A 21,720-nucleotide genomic window follows, 5' to 3' on the forward strand; every position below is an offset into this window, starting at 1 on the left:
ATGGGAGGTGGCATGGGGGGCAGGAGCTAGGTGGAACTGGTGAAGATGAGCAAGCAATCACAATACATAAACTATTTGTTGTAGCTGCCTAAATACATTTCTGCTCTTACACATACATCCTTCATCCAACTAGCACCTCCATCTGTATGACTGGAATATTATCCTTCATTAAAGGCTCATGACATCACTAGTTACTAGCCAGTCACCTCTTCCAGCATTTAGAAAACTTCTTTACATTTTTTTTGCTCTTCTTAGAAACTGAGCTCTTCTTAGAAACTGAGCTCTCCAGAAGGATGATGCTACAGCCTCCTATAATCCTTTATAATTAATAATAATAATAATAATAATAATTTATAGGGTGAGTGAGGGGAAATGGAAGGCTTATACCTTCCCCAAAATTTTGCCTCATCACTCATGTGAGTTTTTCAGAATTTTGCATTGGTAAATTAATGTAATGTGCAACAGAAAATTTTAAGTTTACACTGAAAATTTTCCTCTGCAGATTAGGGAAATTTGATAAGATCTGCAGATTAGGGAAATTTGATAAGATTGCTCTTATCAATATCTTGATAAGATATTTGATAAGATTGCTCTAATTCAGCACATTTAACCTGTATTTAGTAAACAAAGCAAAAAACTTTGAAACTGCCAATCCTGCCTAATATTGCATTTTTAATTGGCATCCATTCACTGCTACCAAACAACTTATTGAACATTCTGTGTGTGTGTGTGTGTGTGTGTGTGTGTGTGTGTGTGTGTGTGCGCGAGCATGCACATGTAAAAATAAAGCCCTCGGACATTTTACAACCTATATAACTGGCCATGATTCTACAATATTGGTTCACACTAGACTAGTACTATTTTAGATTCAAAATGTTAAACTTTCACATATTCTAACATTATCTTGGTCTTCAAACCATACTTCCAATTTCTAATACATGAGGAAAACTAAGTGCTTTCCAAATATCGGAAAGGTGACCACCTTCTCCAAGTGTTAAGAGAAGTAGAAGAGGCCCTCTTGGTGGTTTGACAGCCCTACAAATTTCAAGGGTGTTGTCCAGGAGAGGGCAATCTCTGTGGCAGCCTATAAATTGTGGAATCCCCCCCCCCCAGAGGTGCATCTAGCACCTTCATTACGTGAGCTTTAAAAATAGTGGGGATTAAGAAAGAAATAATAATATTATTACACCCAACTTCACTTGCACTTAAGTTGAGCTGCATCTCCCTTGTCTCCAGGCCTGATAAAAATCTTAGAAAACGGTAGAAGGAAAGGGGGTATGAAAGAGGATTTCCCAGATATTACACTTGTAGTTGAATTATACAAGGGCAAAGTTTCATCTTACTTGTTCAAAGTTTATTATGTGTATATGTTTATATATAGCGACTGCTTATTTGAAACACCTGGCCATCTGATTGAAGAACAGGGTAGTGGTATGCATTTTTAATCCAGGTTTCGATTTATACAGCACTTTGTTCATGAAGCTCAGTTAACAGAATTACAAGTTCAAAACCTATTACATAGTTTTTCCATGAATGAAAGCCTACCTTATCTGGGACTGATATTTAGATCAATCCAACATTCCTAACAATGCCTGATCCAAAAGTCTTTGGAAGACTTCTGAGAGGTGGATGGAATGAATGATTCCAAAACTATAGGTTGTTCATGAAAGTAGTTTCACAAGGTAAACTGCCTTAAAGGAGGCCCCTGAGGATAAAAATCTAGTAACAATTATTGCAGCACGGACTTGTAAACAGTGTCTACAGTACATCCGTGGTACTGCTTTCCTAAACTTTATTAATCTTATTGAATACATGGATACATTGTCATAACAGTGATTTTATTTTTAAAAGACCTGAAAAATGTAGTAAAATAATTCTTACAAATAATGGAAAATGAACAGCACACAACTTTTTCCAATTCTAGAGAGCAGTTTCCGTTATTATTATTTTCTACATAAGACAGCTAGCTCCTAGGAGAAGAATAAATGGCTAAGAAATTGGGGAAAGTGCTCACGTGGTAAACTACTCACTCTCAGAGTCCAGATGCTCAACATTCTTGACATCAGAGTGGAAAAATTTACTGTTAGTCTAGAGAAATTTAATATCACCATTCTTGTCATATCCTTCATAGCTTCATTATTAGAACAAGTCTGTGGAAGCTATAAAGTAGGACTAAATGATAAAAAAATATGGTCACTGCGTTCCATCACTCTTACATATTACAAGAAAGAACTAATCTTGTCAGATATATTTTTAAAATCAATATTAGGACAAATGGATGTCCATTTACCTTCATTTGTAAAGTAATTTACTACATCAGAATTCTGAACCATAATGCCAAGCTACAACTTCAATATTTTATTGTAACTAAGGGGTAATAAACGCTAAAGAACATACACCTAAGCCCAGAACAACACTGTAAAATTTTACTGTATTAATAAAATAGAACACACCAGCCTTTAATTTTTCCACTTTGACAAAAGTAGAATAATCATTACTGTTCATTGATATTTCTAACAGGCTTACATTTTTCACAGCAAAAAATTATTTCACAGTTCTGTAAAAGGATCGTATAACATTTTCTTATATGGAACTAAATATTCAGATACCTGCATCCTGACATTTGCTACTGTACAATGCAATTAAAGATCAGTATCAAGTACCTGAAAAAGGTTCACTCACATTGCCATTTTAGTGGTTGTATATATGTAAAAATATCACATATGTTTATGCACAAAATGGACAATTAATAACCAAGTAAATTTAAACAACTTATTACTACGTGCAATGGTAGTAATTGTATACTCAAGTTTTAACAATACTACCCACAGAAGGTATTACAACAATACAAACATGAAAACTGTCCTAACTTTAGACATGAACAATAATGATATTTTAAAAATGTGTGCATTACTGTTCTTCTTTTTTTAATCATGGTGTTTTGCATACAGTCAAGATTCGTATGCCAACAGCAGCTTGGCAATATTACAGTAACATTGTGAGGGAGTACAAGAATAGCCAGCCCTTCTTCATTCAAATTAACAAGGCTCTTCTTGCCTAGTATCATGTTACCTCAAAAGAATAGCAACTGGAGTTCTGTTCTATTGGTCAGCTGTGGAAGAGAAGTATTTCTTTCTTTTTTTATTTTCATTTTTTTGCCATGAGCTGCTCTCAAGAAGTCAGTCTAAGAATGTTAGGCACAGATCCAATTTCTAACCCTCATTTCAGAAGACCTTAGGAAGGTCTTTATCATTTTAGGAGTCTCTACACTTTGAATTGCTAACAGCATTTGCAGGAAGGTAAAGCAAAGATTCCATTTTCAATTGCAACAGAGTGGTAATACAGCAAGGAATCAAGCAAATTCTTTAGGTTTTGTCTAAAAGTTTGCTTTTCTAAAATTAAACAACAGAGAATTTGTACTAGCAGACTCAAAACTAAGGATATGCACATTTGGTTGCTACCTTATAGAGAAATTTCAGCATAAGTCATAACTGAAACACATTCTTGGTATCCTTGTGAAGGAGGTAGAATGCAGTTGTTAAAAAAAACTACAATAAAACCTGATTATAAAACCTGCTGCAATTATTGGTATCTGAAACTATTACACATCAATTTCCCTTTACTATAAGTTATACAATTCACAGTTCTTTAATTTGCAACAAAGCTTATGTTAGTCCCCTAAAAGCATATACAAACCCCGAAAAAGAGATCCACAGGTTGGTGTTTGCTTCTGCCTGTGCATATCACTTCTTGGATTGAGAATTATAGGCGTGGCTTGGATATGCATCTAAAATAACATCCAAGTATGGATGTTGTCCACTAGCATGCATTTGTCTTCAACATGTGTTTTTGAATGTACATTCCCTACTATATTATAGTAGAGGCAACTCCCCACTTATGTGGGAGTTACATTACAGGCCCCTGCATGCATAACAGAAATTGCGTAAAGTAGGTAGCACCCTCTAAACACCCCTTAAACACCCTCTCTGCTGTTCTCTCTTTAATCCATACAAAAATACTGTATCCAAAAATATCCACAAGTAGAATTGAATCTCCGGGGCCAGCAGGAAGCAGAACACGTGGGAAAGCACTGTGCATATGTGCAGTCATGCACAAACACATAAGTGGGGGGATGTCTATACAAGTCACACACGATTTTTATGTACAGCTGTAGATGGAGCAGGACAATATATTCCTATCTACACATAATGTAAAATCTAACAAACTGCAGAAAATTAGCAACCCCGGAGCTTATCTACCTGTGTCACCTCCAGATCCAGTTGATAAAGCTGGCATGGTTTAGTCTGTGAGCTGCAACAAGGACACACACTAGAACAGTGCTGGATCAGAAGGAGGTAGAAAGTTTCAGTTCAATTACACGCAGCTGAGTTTTCTACGAGATTGAGGCAATTTCAAAGCAATCCTGGAAAGAACAGAAACAAAACAAATAATTATTAGAATTATAAGTTGCTGTAATTTGCCAACGTATATCTAACCTAGTTTAGCAACTTGAAAACTATTTCTTTATACTACGTTATTTTAGGATCTTAAATATAATACGTACTATCCAGATATGGTTTCCTTTAATCTAATCTATGTGTAAATTACAGCCACAAACCAAACAGTTGCTTGGACTTGTGCTAACCTGGCAGATTATTTATTTATTTTACTAGGAGCAACTGACATCCTCACCACCTGGATAAAAAACTGCTTTTCGAATTCCACATCATTTCAAAATCAACTTCCAATATAGTCTATTTAAGAAAGAAACCTGGAGACCGAGCATTTGACAATTAAAAATGTTTTGGTGTGGTTGTTTTTGTTTTGTTTCTTTTACAGTTCGAGTACTTTCCACTAATACAAATATCTATAACCATCCTAACAGTCATCCCTATGGTATGGATCTCAATGACAGTACTCACTCCAGAAATGCAGATATGAAATTGTAAAATTTTAATTTACTGAAATTTTTGTTATTAGGATTATTGTGTGCTTCTACCACATGCTGAATGACCACTTCTCTGCAGAATTATCATGTTGAATATTAAGCCATAATTATTAACACACCCTGCATTAAGACTGGGATAACAATTAGTGTCCTCAAGTGGAGAGGATGAAGGAAAAGTTAACTTTAACTTGTAAAAAATGTAATGAACGTAGAGTAACTTTAGCTTTTTCCATGGATATATTCAAATATATTTTTGTGTCCTGTCCACTATAATAGCTTAAGATAACTACAACATTTATTTTAAGTTTTTAATCAGGTCATTTTTGTAATTCCTATTAATGGAACTAGAGACAAACATGTTTTAATATACAAATGATCACATGCTGAAAGATTACTGAAAAGTAATCAAAGAACTATAATTAAAACCCATCATTTACTGCTGGCAAGAAATAACTTCATTTCAAGCTCATTCTAAAGCACCATTTATTTGTTTGTTTTCACATAATTAACTTCAGCTCTTTAACAGGCTTGTTTGACAGCCTACAAAATTCTTAGACAGAAAACTGGGTTATATCCAAGATAGAAGTTCAAACGTTTCATCGGATATTTTTGCAGAGTTTGATTATTAATATTCAATAGATAAATGGGCTATTTGCGGCTGTATCTATGGGCCTATATAACTCTGCGCTGCATTGCGGTTATTGTGTTCTGGCACAACTCCATTTACTCAGTCTTAAAACAGAAGAAGGCAGAATATCTACAAACAGATTTTTTTAAGGCACTTGATGCCAGGCCAAGGACACACTGTACAAGTTTTGCAAAGCATCAATTCAGTTTGTCTTGGTGCAAGTGTAACATGCACAAGTCAAAGCTGGAAAATAAAATTTTAAGATCTGGTCCTAGAGAGTCACAAAGCTATCGCAAAATCAAACTAGTTATTGAAGCCAACCAGGTCTTTAAAAATATTCTTTATATGTTCATCCACTAGTTTTTTAGGTATATTCCTTGGACCTTTTATTCCACAGCAAAAGTGCATTATCAATATTAATTAACACCCAGGTTGCAAAATACTGTACTAATTGTGATTGCAGATACTTAAGTTTAAAGACCAAAGCCTTAATAAATATAGAAAACACTTAGTATTAACAAGTGAGGATGCCATTCCTCATTTTTTCTTTATTGTGGTTAAATTCCTTGATATTAACTTTCAAAAACCCTTATTCTAAAGGGTTGTGTGGTATGAAGTTATTCCCCTCAGAATCTCTATGTATATATTAGTGAAAATAAATGACCTGGTGAAATCTTTACCAGTTAAAAGCTTAATATTTTGTTGGAATGAAACAAGATTCTTTTCCCCAAAACTTGTAAATTAAGTTACATTTTTTCAGTGATGTTTGCTTTGGCTAAATTTGTTTCAAAATGCTTTGTAATTTTGTGTCAGAATCCAGCTATAAGTACTGCTGTCTGCTGCATGGAATCGATTTGCAGCAACACAGAAATACCAGCTGTTATAGTATGTCCTGAGAGGGATTACCAAATATTCTTAAATTGAAGTTCAATCCATCTTTCCATAAAAACACAAGCGAAAGCCAGGAACGTAAAAGGAGTATCAAGTGCACCTGAGGCATTTACAATGCCCAATAGGACTGTTAGAACCAGCCCTTTAAAAAGGCTCATTTTTTGAAATTTCATTATTCCAGTTGTACCTTGCTTCTATATCACACTGTATCAGATTCTTCTGGCAACTACCATGTGGAAACAGTGAAATATGTGAAGTTCAGTGACATGTTGAATTTCCACCAGGCCCTTAGTAACCTCTCAGGCTCCTGTAATACTTGTGACATCTAGTGGTTATGTGGAATGGTGCAGTGGTTTTTATTCACAATATCTAATGACACAATAAGGACCCTTCATTCCCTTCTTCAAAAAAGAAAATACATGTTTGGTAGCTTAAGAAAAGGCAACATCTGAAAGTGACAATGTACCTTAAAGAAGCCAATCTATAATATGCCAAGTACAATTAATCCTCTACAATAAACAACAGCTGCTCTTGCTACAACACATGAGATTCTATATTAGCATGTATATAGCACACTTCCTACATATTTTTCACACAGGTATTTCATATGTCTTCTCAGAAATGCTTGCAACAGCTCTAGCAATATGTATGTCAACATTATCCCCATATCACCAATGAGAGACTAATCACAGCTAAGCTGAAATTTGATTTCAGAACCTAATGCTCAGGCCTTTTATCAACTATGCTACCATTGTTTTGGGGACATTAGTGAAATTTTAAAATATGAACAGGGTGTTTATTTACTTCAGTCGTGCAAGCTGTTTCACACAGCACATAACACACATACAAGACCACAAAAGTAATCATTGCACTGAATTGTTGGGGCAAAATTACATCTCTTTGAGAAGTTTATATTGCTTTCCTACTCAACAGCAAGTCTTTTCTTGTCAATCACAAAATACTTTTTAGGGCATGTTTGAAAGTGATTCCTCTTGTTTTCCCCTGCTATATTTTGTAACTCTAGTAAGTTATAGGAAATTTCAGAATTACTGTACAGTCGTACCTCGGTTTACGACCCGCTCGGGTTGCGAACACTACGGGTTACGAACTCTGCACCCCCGGAAGTGTTTTCGGCGCGCGCGCGCCCCGCGCATGCGCAGAGGCGGTGCACACGCTTTGAGCATGCGCAGAAGCGGCGCTCGGTTTGCGACCTTTTCGGGTTACGAACCGTGATCCGGAACGGATCGTGTTCGTAACCCGAGGTACTACTGTACTTGTATAACACCCCTCCTATTTTGGGGGACTCAAAATTAAGAAAATGGGGGGATTCCCCAAAGTTGTTGAGATTTTGGGAGGGAAGGTTGCCCAGAATTGTTGAGCTTTGGGGGGGGCAGAGTTGTTGAGCTTTTCTTAGGGGGGGGGATGCAAAAAAATTGCTCACCTGCCAGACCGACAATGCCACTCACACGCGTCGCCAAGGCAACCTATCCTCTGTCCCATCGCTGAAAAAGACAGGACATTGCCCACCCAATTGCTGCAGTGGCAGCCAATCAACACCAGCCCTTGCTGCCGCCACCAATAACAATCTCCAACTTGTGGCAGCAACCAATCCGAACGTCCCCAAAATGCGCTACACATGTATAAGACGACCCCTAATTTTGTACATGATTTTTGAGTAAAAAAAACATAGTCTTATACACGGAAAAGTATGGTAGTTTGCTCTAAGTACAGAACAACTTTGGGAAGTGTGGAAATATTACACACATCGGTAAATATGAACAGTTTTTGTCAGCTTTTTCTCCAATTTTAAACTGGTATTCAATATAAAATCTTCTCCAGAACACATCTGTGCTTAAGACAACAGCTGATTAATACATTACAAACAAGCAGGAAAAATATAATAGTTCTCAGTTCTTCCTGTCAACTGTTGTGAACTACCTCCAGTACCACAGACGTTATGCCCCTGAAACATCAATTACTATAGATCACAAACAGGAGAATGCTAGTGCACTCAAGTCCTGCTTAAGGGCTTCCAACAGACATCTGGTTGGTTACTATGAGAATACTGTAGTATGCTGAACTACATGGGTCTTTCAGCTGAGCCAAAAGGGTTCTTATTATATGTGTCATCTGGAGCGCCTAGATTTTGATGCAGCAAAGATCAACAAGTCCCACGTATGGTATTCAAACTATCCCCGCTTCTAAAATGTAAAAATCTCTACTTGAACTGCACCTGGGAAACAAAGCTTAAAAAGCAATTTATTAGAATTTCCCATTGTCACAATTATTTATTTGGATGGAATTTATTCTTTTATACCCTGTTTCTCATATTTTAAGACATACCCATAAAATAAGCCATAGCAGGATTTTAAAGCATTCAAGGAATATAATAAGACATAGTGATAGGCGCAGCAGCAATGCCGGCTGCGGCAGGAGGAGGAGGAAAAAAAAAAAGACATCCCTTGAAAATAAGCCATAGTGTGTGTTTTTTGAGGAAAAAATAAATATAAGACATGTCTTATAATATGAGAAAGACGGTATTTCCATATCAGGAAACTGACAAAGTTTGACCTTTGTGGATCCAACTTCCAAGACAGACACACAATATTTAACTCACCTTAACAAAGCTACAAAACATTATTCTTAACATACTTCTATTTGAAAAAGTCTAAAATCCCAAATCAAAGATAAAAGCCCAAAGCAAACATGTACTTAATGTTTTACTAAGTGGTGAAAATGGAAATTAAGTTTTAAAACGTTTGTTTTCACATTTTTCTTCCCCTTCAGTAAATGATATAGGGTGGAAATTTTTCTGCTTTGTAACTTCATTAAGAATGAATGAGTGCCAATTACAAATAAATATTAGGCAAGCTTGTCAAGGTTTTTTGTTTTGTTTTACTAAAAACAAGAAACCTAAACATGCTAAATAAGATCACCCTCAAGTATAGGGCTTCATAGGAAAAACTTATGGAAAACTATTTCACTTGAACCCTCCAGATTCCAATATGTTTTAAGCGAGGACAGTTTGGCACAATGCATATTTTACCATTTACTCTATGTACTACTAGAGAGATTAACAGAGTCTGTTAACACAATCCCAGAGACCTAAGTATTTAAATTCCACCACAGGACATTTAAAATTTACGTTGTTAAATTACGTTGTTAAATTCATACATTTTCTCAGGGGTTTTTTATTTTGAGGGAATGAAATAGAAAATTGATTTAAAGTTAGTCATTTCAAATGTTATATCTATATATTTCACAGAAAGGGCTTTGAATGCTTTTAAATTGATATGAAAGCGAAATTACATTAGGACTAACAATTTAGCGTGAGTGCTCATTTGAAGCTGAAACCTTTTTCATGAATTAATTCAACAAGAGAAATGGTGAATAGCATCCTGTTCATGCAGAAACAGAATATTTCCTTACATCTACAGGTTCAGAGCCAAAAGTATTAAGCACGGTCACAGAGCTACTGACCCAATTCCGTTCTGGGAGCTTAAACACTCATGGAAAGGCAAAGAGCTCCATTTGTGTTTAGTTCTGCTCCTTTTCTATTTGAGAGCATAAAATTTTTATAATATAGTTTCCTACTAAAATAGGAAAATCTAATTCAGCACAATAATTTTTCTAAGTCCATAATGGTTTCAATACAGCATTGTTCATTTTGCTGAAATAACAAAAAGCCAGGAAATGCAAACATTAACTTGGAGCTCCTGCATATCCTGTATAGTAACAGTATACATTTCATAAGAGAAAATAGTACTATGAGGGTGAGGGGAGCAATCCAAGTATGCAACCCCCCCTCCCCATTTAGTAGACTTTCTTAAAATAAAGCCTATAAGCTTTAGGAACTCTCTTTCTTTAAAAAAAATGTTGCTTAAATTTGGCTTACACTTGTAACTCCTACTGTTATTAATAAATATTTAAAATTGTCTCTGGTCACCTGAAGCATAAATTCCAGTAGTTTTACAGTTTATTCTTGACTGACTTTGTATGAATGGGACTTTCTTTCTTGCCACCATCATATTCTAAGCAGACAATAGGAATGGGGGACAGCCCCCCATTCCTGAACCACAAAAGCACTAAACACCTTTTACTGAAAGAGTTCAAGTACCTCTATCTTGGTACTGCTTACATTGATTGGGATCAGATCTCTGGGACATAGCTGCCAAGTTATCCCTTTTTAAAAGGGATTTTCCCTTATGCTAAATAGGCTTCCTCGCGAGAAAAGGGAAAACTTGGCAGCTATGCTCTGGGATTTATGGCAAAAGACATTCCCAGTCCTATATATACAGTCCATTGCTTTTGAATAAAGAAAACAAATACACAGAAATTTTCTTATCTGCTATAAGCTATAAGCAGTGTAATTCCTTGTTTCTCAATAGCGATTCAATATATAATCTGTGTAGATATACCACATTAAATGGTTTAGTCACTAGGACCTCACAACACACATGTTGATAACCTGCATTAAAATGAGGTCTGTAGTGTTCCTAAACTCCAGAGCCTGGATACTTGAAAACAACACTGTAAAGGCTGATTGAATTTAGATGAGAATTTATTTGAGTTGTTTTCATTAGGCCATCAGCTCACTCCCATGCTCTAGACTGAATATGGAAAATAGGATATTACATACTGTTTAAAATATCAAGGAACTGAAGTAGAGAGAAATGTAAATGTCATGCCCTAGTGGTCTATTTTAGCAGTAGCTTCTTTTGGCCAGAAGAGGGGGCCCACGCTCTGTGAGAAGCATAATTCCTTAAGCACATTGAACATAAAGCTGTATATTTCTTGAACATAAAGCTGTATATTTCTAAAGCCTATCTGACTGGCACCATGATCCACTGTGCCTGTAGCAAGTTGACTGGTTACCTCAGCCAAATATTTAAGTCCTAGCACAGTGGGAAGATGAAAAACCTTGGAACAGCTGGTCCCCAAATAGTGCAATAGACAGACTTTAAGGCAGCTTGTCATTGAAGATTACACAAATGAAAGCCAGTAGCAAAGAAGTGTCCAAGATTTCAAGGTAATGTACTAAGCTTATTTGCGGGGGAATAATGAAACCCATACTGGAGGAAAATTGTTAAATAATGGCATGATCATCTAAAACTCTTATACAGATAAATCTCTAGATTCCAAGGTGGCAATCTCAGAGCCGCTAACATTCTAAATGGCATATGGACAAACAAATTTGGTGTCCAAGTCATAGCATGGTACCCAGTCCATATGTAAGGATAATACCTTTGTAGAGACAAAGACCCCAATAAAGAGCACTCAGGGAGGTCAATTAAAAAAATCGTTGTGTAGGGAAAATATGAAGGAATCCAGCAATGGCATACTTCCCCACTTTTTTCCCTGACATTAAAAGGGCATTAATGTGTGCACTAGTTGAGCTTCTTCTGACAGCCACTTCATTAGACAGAGGCCTCCCTCACTTTAGTGCCTCCCAGTCTGGTGAAAGTCAGGCTGACTGCATATTCTCTGTGCATACCAAATGACTTGAGTGAGGGGGCAAATCATGAACCACTGGTCCTCTGTAGAGGGGAATAAAATTAATTGTGCAATTCACAAAAACCAATTGAACCCTTGTGCCAATATGCTGATGATGAAAGTGATGTTGATGATGTTGCTGTTGGTAATAATGATACAGTAATAAATTTATTACCTGTCCTTTACCAGCAGCTCCCAGGATGGGCTATGTCAATTTAAAACAGGCATCCCCAAACTGCGGCCCTCCAGATGTTTTGGCCTACAACTCCCATGATCCCTAGCCAACAGGACCAGTGGTCAGGGATGATGGGAATTGTAGTCCAAAACATCTGGAGGGCCGCAGTTTGAGGATGCCTGATTTAAAATCAGTACTGAAAACAGTTAAAACAAATTAGCCACAGAAATGGGGGGGGGTCCTGAAACACACAGGCAGCCAATGGAACAGGGGCTATTTAAATTCTAAAGTCAATCAGGCCAGTAATCAGGCCAATGCATTTTTGAAGTTTCCAAGTCACCTTCAAGGGCAGCTCCATGCAGAGTGCTCAGGGTGTTCAGGGTGCTATGGTCATAGGTAACCACAATCAAATCATGGATGATAGGTGTTTTATTCTGGAGAGACCTGGCATTTAGCAGCAAAGCCACAAGCCCAGAGAGTTGACTGGTTAGCATCTCCAGATGCTGAGATACTGAGAATGCAGCAGAAGGGCTAGGGCTTTGGTGTAACTAGTACTCCTCCACTCATATACCTTCATCCAACTTCATACCTCCCCCTATCTACCATCACAGGGATGGCAGCCCTACCCCCCTGGCCCAAACACAACCATCCTAGCTAGAAACCACCTCATCTCTTACCTGAGCTGTTGCAAATGATTCCCTTTCTCTCACCTGGAGTGGGTCAGGTAGCTTTCTCCTGCACTCCACTCTTTACACACAACAACACAACCAGTCTCTCACTGCAGCTGAACACATTTCCATGAACAGGACACAAATATCCAACAAATATCCCAGGTAACAACTGGTGATTGCTTAAGAGGAAGTGTTCCAATCAGAGCATGTAGCATTGTCATGCTGGAGCTGCACAGTAGCCTCAATTTGCTGTGACAAGATAGGATCGTTCAGAAATGATTCATATGCACTCAGAGCATAAATCAGGTATAAACTAGCCTCAATGAACAACATTAGGTAGCACTACACCATAACCCTTTTCTCACTTGGAAACAAGTGAAGACAAGAGCAACCAGAGCAACATTCTCTTCAATATGCTGTAAAACAGCTAGACTTTTAGCACTCACACTGCTTCAGATACAGTACATACACTGGGTAATAGTGTATCAGAATACATGACAATGAATCACGAGTAAGGATTAAAATAGAAGTGGGATGCATAATCCAGTAGTCTATTCCCAGAAAACTTAAACATGGTGGGGGAGCTACTACCGGTATTACACCATCAATAAACCTTTAAAAAGCCCCGTATTATCTTCAAATTACAGGTGGGGAACTGAGTCTAAGATCATAGCAGCTTGCCAAAGGCCATCAATGAGTTTGTGGAGAAAATGCTCTCTCAATCAAGAACTACCTGGCTCTCATGTCTTCACTGTGGTACACCAGAAGTAAAGCAATTATGCAGTCCTCCCATCATAACAGTACTGCACTTCCTATATTTGAAATCAAAACATGCAACAGTGTCAAAATATTTACTGAGTAACCCTTACGCCAAATAGTATTTTTAAGTGTGCAGACTAACACAAATAATATTTTTATGGTTACCTTTCAGCCATGATTGCTGAGGAACAAAGAGCATCATGGAGTACAAGGCATTATACAAGTATATGCAGGCATTTACTACCGGTAGCGTTCAGTGAATGTTTTGCAGCATTAGTGACAGACCTATTTCAGGACAGGGTAATATAGAGGGAACATGAAACATTATAGCAGACTTATTGTTAGCAGACTTAGAGTCAATGCTCAGAATTTCCCAGAAATGTAAATAATTGCTACTGGAAATAAATTTCAGTTGGAACTGACCCAATTACTCAAGGCAAGGGCTTCTGCATGTGAGAACACAGAATATGGTTTGCGGCACATAATTCAGTTCTTGAGAATCTGTTTTGCATACACATATAACTCTAGCACTTAAGAGTGTGTAATACATAATGAGTTCCCTGAAGTCAGAAAGGGCAGTTGAACATGATTTCTAGGAACTGGGCATGGGGCTTTAGTACCCACAATCCTACTTTTCCTCTCACTTTGATAAGCAAACCCAAAATTGAGCAATATTGCATCATTATGTAATTTTTTACAAAGTAAATTATGCATTTTTCCATTTGCATAATTTATCCAGGTCACAGGATTCAGCTTTTCTTCACATAGAACTTGGGACTGTTTATATGCAGTGTGTGAGTATCACAAAGCACTCACAGATTAAAAAGGAGCTTTAAAAGATAGGAGAGCAAAGAAATAGCACTAAGGACACGAGGAGAGCAGGACATATTTAGTAAGGCTTCCTGATTCTGCTGTAACAGAGTAATAGAAATGGGTGCCATTAGCATACTGATGACACCATGCCCCAGTCTTCTAATTGCTCCAAGCAGCTCTATATAGATATTAAATAGCATTGTGGTATCCTGCTACATAGCCCGCCCCCCCTCAAAAAACACACAGTGCAACCAACTCACAAATACTCTCCAGGAGGAGACTATGATCAACAGCAATGAAAGTTAGAAAGAGATCAAGAGCAGAGGGTTACACTCCCCTGTCCCTCTACTGAAAGTGTGCATTTATCGGTCCTGAAAGACCTAAATTGGCTCCCAGTATGTTTCGAAGCACAATTCAAAGTGTTGGTGCTGACCTTTAAAGCCCTAAATGGCATCAGCCCAGTATACCTGAAGGAGCGTCTCAACCCCCATCGTTCTGCCCGGACACCGAGGTCCAGCGTCGAGGGCCTTCTGGTGGTTTCCTCACTGCGAGAAGCAAAGCTACATGAAACCAAGCACAGGGCCTTCTGAGTAGTGGGGCCCACCCTGTGAAACGCCCTCCCATCAGATGTCAAAGAGATGCAGAACTACCTGACATTTAGAACACATCTGAAGACAGTCCTGTTTAGGGAAGTTTTTAATGTGTGACATTTTAATGTATTTTTAATCTTTGTTGGAAGCCGCCCAGAGTGGCTGGGTAAACCCAGCCAGATGAGCAGGGTACAAATAAATCATCATCATCATCATCATCATTCAGAGCAATAAAGGCTGGTTCTGTTTCAAAACCAGGTCTGAGCCCAGACCAGAATAGGGCAAGACAATCTATTTCCTCCCAGAGTGTCTGGATAGCCACTACCCTCTTACGCATCCTACAACAAGAAGGGGCAGCCTACATCAGACCTGTTTCACATAGTGAAAGCAAGGCTTTAAGATGATTGCCAGCTCTGGCTCCTGAGAAATCCTGCAGAGCATTCCAAAGTCCCTTGGATTCCATAAGTCTCTGTGGGTGGACCATCTTAAAGGTTATAGTGAAGAGGCTATGCACTGTTAACGTATTCACTTTCTAATCTCTGCTTTTTATTTGGCACTAGTTCAGTTACTGAGAGTTTACCACAACTTGGCTGATCTTCATTATTAAATTCCTTTTTGCTATTTGAAGGTCTTGCCTTCAAATGTCATTAACACCAAAGCTGATAATCTTAAAATCTTATCAACAAACCTCATATAATTTTGTATGCCTTATAAAAATACAGTATAGCAATGTCAACTTACAACTGAACAAGTTGTAAAATATCATTGTACAACATGCCATTTACAATCATGCTGTAAGAATTCAGTTTGTTGTTCCACTGCAACCATTTCGACCTTTAGAATGACAGAGGCAAGAAACAAATCCCTTATGTTGAAAGCTGGGTAAAAAGAGTATGTCAATGTACTCAAAAAATTCATGTCCTTGTCAACGCATTTCAATTATCTATTAGTCAGCTGCCAACTTCCCCCCCCCACCTTCTGTAAAGTATTGATTTTGGGAAGGGGGAAATCTGGAAATTTGCTTCAAGGGATAGGAGAGAAGAGGTGGCAACCATGGAGGCAGCCAATAACCTGGCAGGGTGCATCTAGCCATGATCAGGAATGTTGGGGTGGGCAACAAATGCAGCAGTGGGAAAGATGAAAGATTTTATAGGCAGGATCTCATATTAATACAGGAAGGACAACCATTTTCCTTTGCATACAACAGCAACCTGTGCTGTACGTGCAGATAGCTATTTGAGAGTAGAGACAAACTAGGCTGCCAAGGATTTATCATCAGTTGACACTTGCTGAAAAAACAGTGGAGAAAACAACCCAACCACTCCATTCCCTGAAGGCGGAAAAAGCCATTCCAGCATTTTTCAGTCAACAGTTGAATCTAAACAACTTGAGTAGCATGAGGGTCAGATTGGGATGGAACTATTATAATCCAGTATAGCTCTTAATCAATTTAAATAGAATACTTCTACTATCATTGCACTGCTCCCAGTGCAATCAGAAATACCATCAGAAAAAGGAACTTTGCATCCTGATTTCAAGTAAGTAAAATAATTTATCTTTAAGAGTCCAAGCAGAAAGTGAAAACATTTCATAGAGCAAGCTAAAACTAAGTATTCTGACTAGAGACACAGTATGAAGTCCTTACCAGGGAAGCGGGGAGGAGAGAGAGACTACCAAGTGCAGCATACTGACAAGGTCCTTCCAATTATGGTCCTTAACAGCCAAGCCACTGGTTCCTATAACTTCCCCACCTCAAGATTCATACAGTCATTAGCATTAAGATCAGTAACAACCAGTATCAAGCAAATTACATATTCTCCTTACAACAGGATTACAGTACTACTGTAACTCTGAATATTTGTTTTAGATTAGAGATCTCTTCAGTATCTTGAAGAAGCAACTGAAGCAACAATTGTTGTATCTTCCCGACTGCTTAATATCATGCAGGTACCACACAAGTTATCCATGCAGGTTATCCAGCCTGTTAAAATCAACACAAACACAAAGACAAGAATCACCTGATTAGCACTTGATTAGCAAGCTTAAAACCATGGAGCCACCTGGAATGAACAGAGACATAGGATTCTTATCTCATTATACATGATCAAGCTTTCCTTAGCACCTCAGCCCTTGTCCCCCCCCCCGCAAGACCAATTGCAGTCATTAAAAGTCGCATCAACAGGTTTACCACTCCTATCAGCCCATCACCCATTCCCATCACCCCCACCCTCTGAATATACATAAGGGTCTGGTGACTTCTGTTTCAGTGTATCTGACGAAGTGTGCATGCACACGAAAACTCTTACCAAAATAAAAACTTAGTTGGTCTTTAAGGTGCTACTGAAGGAATTTTTTTGTTTCGACTCAGACCAACACGGCTACCTACCTGTAACTTGATTTTTTGTTAGCTCTACCTATTAATCCTGTTTTTCATTAGCATGTTACATTTTCATAATTATTGTATTTTATTATGCATACTGTGAATGTCAATGTATGTTTATCTAGCACCCATATATAACAGTAACATAATTAAATTACCAAAATAGAAGGTAGCCATGCTGTTTCAGAAGTCAATAAATTGAAAGGAGCTAGATCAGAAACTCAGTTCAGATGTCAAACTTAATCATAGTTTGCATTAACCATATCAAGAACCCCAATTCACACATCGTATCCTAGCTAGCATTCTGCACTAACTGCAGCTTCCAGATCAAGTGTGAGGGAAGCTCCACATGAAGCACCTTTCATAAATCCAGTCTTGAAGTAACCAACACATGAACTATTGTGGCAAGACTTTCCCAGTCCAAGAGTGGCCGCAGCAGTAGAACCAGTCACAGTTGGTAAAAGGCAACCTAGCAATGCAACTGGTTGAAAACTGCCCCCTTCAGAAGATTCTGGAATATCCTAAGTATAGTTTTCATCAGACAAAAGACATGTGTTTCTATTATCTGCCCATGGTTCAGCATTCTTGTCCTTCAAGGCCCAAGAATTCTGGAAGGAAGCAGCAAAATTGTGTCAAGACATCCTGCTGCACACCCAAGGATAACTATGTGAAGTTGCTGAACTCATTTTATATTGCAATCCAGAATGGGATGGGGATTTATCAAATAAGCATCAAGACCACCAAGGAAAATACCTAGATCACACAAAATACATGAGACATAATATGTGCTGTCCTCAATATGGAACATTATGTATTTGGAAACTAGGTAAGTGGGGCTACAGGCTAAACACAGCAGATAAAAGGTCTACAGGTAGATATTTGTATTTCAGTTGTTGTCATGGTTACTTTTGTGTCCTAATATATGCCTTTCAACAGGGTGGATTGTTGGTCTCTTGCTCTTGCATTAGAAGCAGTCAGATTCAAGGAACCAACAGCGAGAGCAGGATGCAAAGCATTCTTTGAGGAAAACTAGCGAAAGATACTTAGATGTGTTTGTTTTCTATCTTACTTGGCATTCCCAACTCTGTCAAGGGTGACAAAAATCATGGTTTGCCAGTTCCGATGCCACATCAAGCCATTGTTAAGCTTTGCAAAGAAAAAAGATTTGACATGACATCAGAATTATGCCACAGGCATACAGTTGTAAGGGTTACAAGGCAATGTATGTAAATCACTCTGAACACTCAGCAGTACTATGTAAATACTAACTATTGTAGTTATTATTAAGTAGTCAACACCATGCAGACTGCTTAAATTCAAACATCTTATTACTCTGGCGTGACCTTAAGCTGTCCTTTTAAGATTATACACTGAATCCTTGTTGATATTTTAGGACAATGTTTGGAACACAGTTACATAAATAGGGACTCTATCTTTTGTTATTGCAACACATTATAATGGCAAGTCATTACTTTTCCTTGTAACATGAGGGGCACTCCCATTCAAGACAACTGGAAAAACCAGCTTCTAAATACTTTCCCAGTATTGAGAACCAGGACTTTGAAATGTTGTGTATTCCCTCTTGCTGGAATAGAGTAAGTCACACGATTATTCTTATATTTTTAAGAAGAATAACTGTAGTTCTTTACGCAAAAACAACTAATGCACCAACAGAACGAAGCAAATCATTATTCTAATATGCATAAGAAAGGTGTATGTGATGGTCATTTACAAAAAAAAAAAACCATTACCATCTCATTGCACCCATACTGTCTAGTTTGGTCCATCTTTCTTCCCCTTTCCTTGTTTTTTCACAGTGCTTTCAGATAATGTTGCAATGCTTCCCATATTATTATTATTATTAGGGAAATCCATTTCTCCCCCCCCCCCATAAAACTCGGTGCTTAGTTCCATCACTTGTTTACCACCAGTCCTGTAATGTTGTGGTGGGTATGGTCTGTCAGTATTCTGGACTTCTAGATTATCCAGATTCCTCAGTCTCCATTCTGATTCTTAGATTATCTTCCCCACCACACCACACCCTCCATTCATATAAATTGTCTTCCAGAAGTGGGAAGGAGGTGAGTGGGTGAGTTCTAAATGGCAAGCATCCCTGCCTCTCTTCAACTTTCATTTCATGGATGGAAAGAAAGTAGAGAGTTATTCCATAACTGGTAGGACAGTCGTGGCCATGTCTGCATCATAGGGCATGCAAGCAACTTATACTCCTGTCCTTGGATCTTCGCTGCTTTTGCAATGAGGGAAAGAACTAGCATTGTGTTGTCATCCCCACATTTATTTTAAAAAACTTGTGGTTTCGGGGGTATGGAGAGATGTTTCTAAGCAGATGGGAAAGGCTATAGCTCAAGGTTGCAATCTTAACCTCATTTGCTTAGGAGTAACTACCACTGAATTCATCAGAGCTCACTTCTGAGTAAACATAGTTAGGATTGCACTACAAGTGCTCTTAATTCAACTGCGGAAGCATGTGCACATGTGCAGGATGAGCAGTAGGGGTGAGGAGAGGACTAGTGTGGATGAGAGTGGAAAAGAAAACATACATGCCTGTTGGTGAAATTGCCCTGAAACACTACTTTTGAAGGACATTGCAATAGAAAAGTATGCATTGTATGAATATATGACTGAAATCTGCTAACAAGAAAACCTGTATAAACTCACATTAAAATGTTTGTGTCCAAGTACACACTATATGCATATTTATGATAGACAGAAAACTCCTACTTCACTCTAGGAATAAATTAGGATACTGGCAAAGTTCCTTCAAATGTTGGGAAGTCTCCCCCTGCCCCCTTAAGCAATAGATGTTATCATGGGCACATGAAGAACCCACCTGTTGCCCTAACCAGGCTAACAAATGAAGCAGTTCTAGATGTGAAAGAATCTGATTCCTTCAATGAAATGAATGATAGTGTCAAGGGAGTTTGTATGTAAAACACTATGACCAAGGAAACAGACTATGTATATAAAGCAATAGGACTGTTGTACTTTTATACTGGTCACCCACCCAGTATGCACACTATGTACTAAACTTTAACCGTCCATCAAAAAATGTTCCAAGTAGCAAATAGATACAGCAAATTCATGTTGACAACAGTAACTAGAATATTTTTTTAAAAAAAATATTAAAATAACTTTATTTGATTCATTCAAACTGTACATCAATTTAACAGCTTCAACAAAAAATCAATAAAATAAAATACATCTATAACTTTGTGTTACAAATATCTTATTCGTAGAATCAACCCTATCCTCCCTCCTCCCCATCCCCACCCTAAGCCCTCCCTCCCTTCCCCAACGACTTCTCAGCCGACTTCTCTAGTAAATGGAGTAACTAGAATATGTTTAACCTCACTTGTGAATTTTAGTAGTAAAAGTTCCTTAATCCATGTAACATCTATTAGCCATGAAAATACATATGTAACAGATGTAACATAAATTTACATGTCCTGTATTAAGCTGATCATCTTCAAGGGTTATAGCTGTACCTAATCACTTTGTAACTGCAGTCTACGGTACTAGTATCTGCAAAGAAGAGCACATATGCAGGGGTGTGGAAAAGTGTGAGTTTCCCAGAAGCCAGAAGGACCAAGTACAGTGGTACCTCTGGTTAAGAACTTAATTCGTTCCAGAGGTCCGTTCTTAACCTGAAACTGTTCTTAACCTGAAGCACCATTTTAGCTAATGGGGCCTCCTGCTGCCACCGCACTGGCAGAGCATGATTTCTGTTCTCATCCTGAAGCAAAGTTCTTAACCTGAGTTACTATTTCTGGGTTAGCAGAATTTGTAACCTGAAGCGTTTGTAACCTGAGGTACCACTGTACTTAGAACAGAGACCAACAACGGGAAGGCAGGGATCGGAATACAGCTCTTGGAAAGCCGCCAACTGGCCCGCAACAAAGTGCTCTCACCATTCCATTACTTTAAGTGAAAAAATGTGTGTTTGTCTCTTATTTCAGTTGTTCCTCCCATTCAAAACCAAATACTTTCAGCCTATCTGGCATGAAGCTATATTGTAAAGCTACGTCAGGAGTCCTGTCATTATTGTCCCTACTACCATCAGTCATGCCCCTTAATTTTAAGTGATGTTGACTGAGGCATATGCAACCATTTTTGTGGCTCACATCTCCTGATAAGGCATCCTGGAAAGGAGGCATAGCCGGAAGTGGATACAAAGCAAATTCTGTACCATGGGCTAACAGTAGGGCTGCTTCAGGATAGGCAGAATGGGGAAGTAGTACCGATAGTACCGTAAATAGGTGAAGAGATTCCTAGGAATGAGAAAAGTAGTCAGGGCTACTGAACAGTGGGTAATCCAGATTTGAAAATAGATGCAACTCTTTTTGTAGAAGTG

At 38.1% G+C, this 21,720-nt stretch overlaps 1 protein-coding gene across 7 annotated transcripts in view; it reads right to left on the reverse strand.

The window, feature by feature from the left end:
• The window catches only part of MPP7 (MAGUK p55 scaffold protein 7), an 88,650-nt gene that overhangs the window by 48,451 nt on the left and 18,479 nt on the right, over window positions 1–21,720 (reverse strand). For all 7 annotated transcript variants that reach the window (XM_035130417.2, XM_035130421.2, XM_035130416.2 and 4 more), the window contains exon 2: window positions 4,260–4,423. In XM_035130417.2, the coding sequence (XP_034986308.1) occupies window positions 4,260–4,296 (37 nt within the window). In that variant the 5' untranslated portion in view covers window positions 4,297–4,423. The remainder of the gene's footprint in view (window positions 1–4,259; window positions 4,424–21,720) is intronic.

Source organism: Zootoca vivipara, chromosome 12 (assembly GCF_963506605.1).
Source record: "Zootoca vivipara chromosome 12, rZooViv1.1, whole genome shotgun sequence".
In the NCBI taxonomy this organism is placed as follows: domain Eukaryota; kingdom Metazoa; phylum Chordata; class Lepidosauria; order Squamata; family Lacertidae; genus Zootoca; species Zootoca vivipara.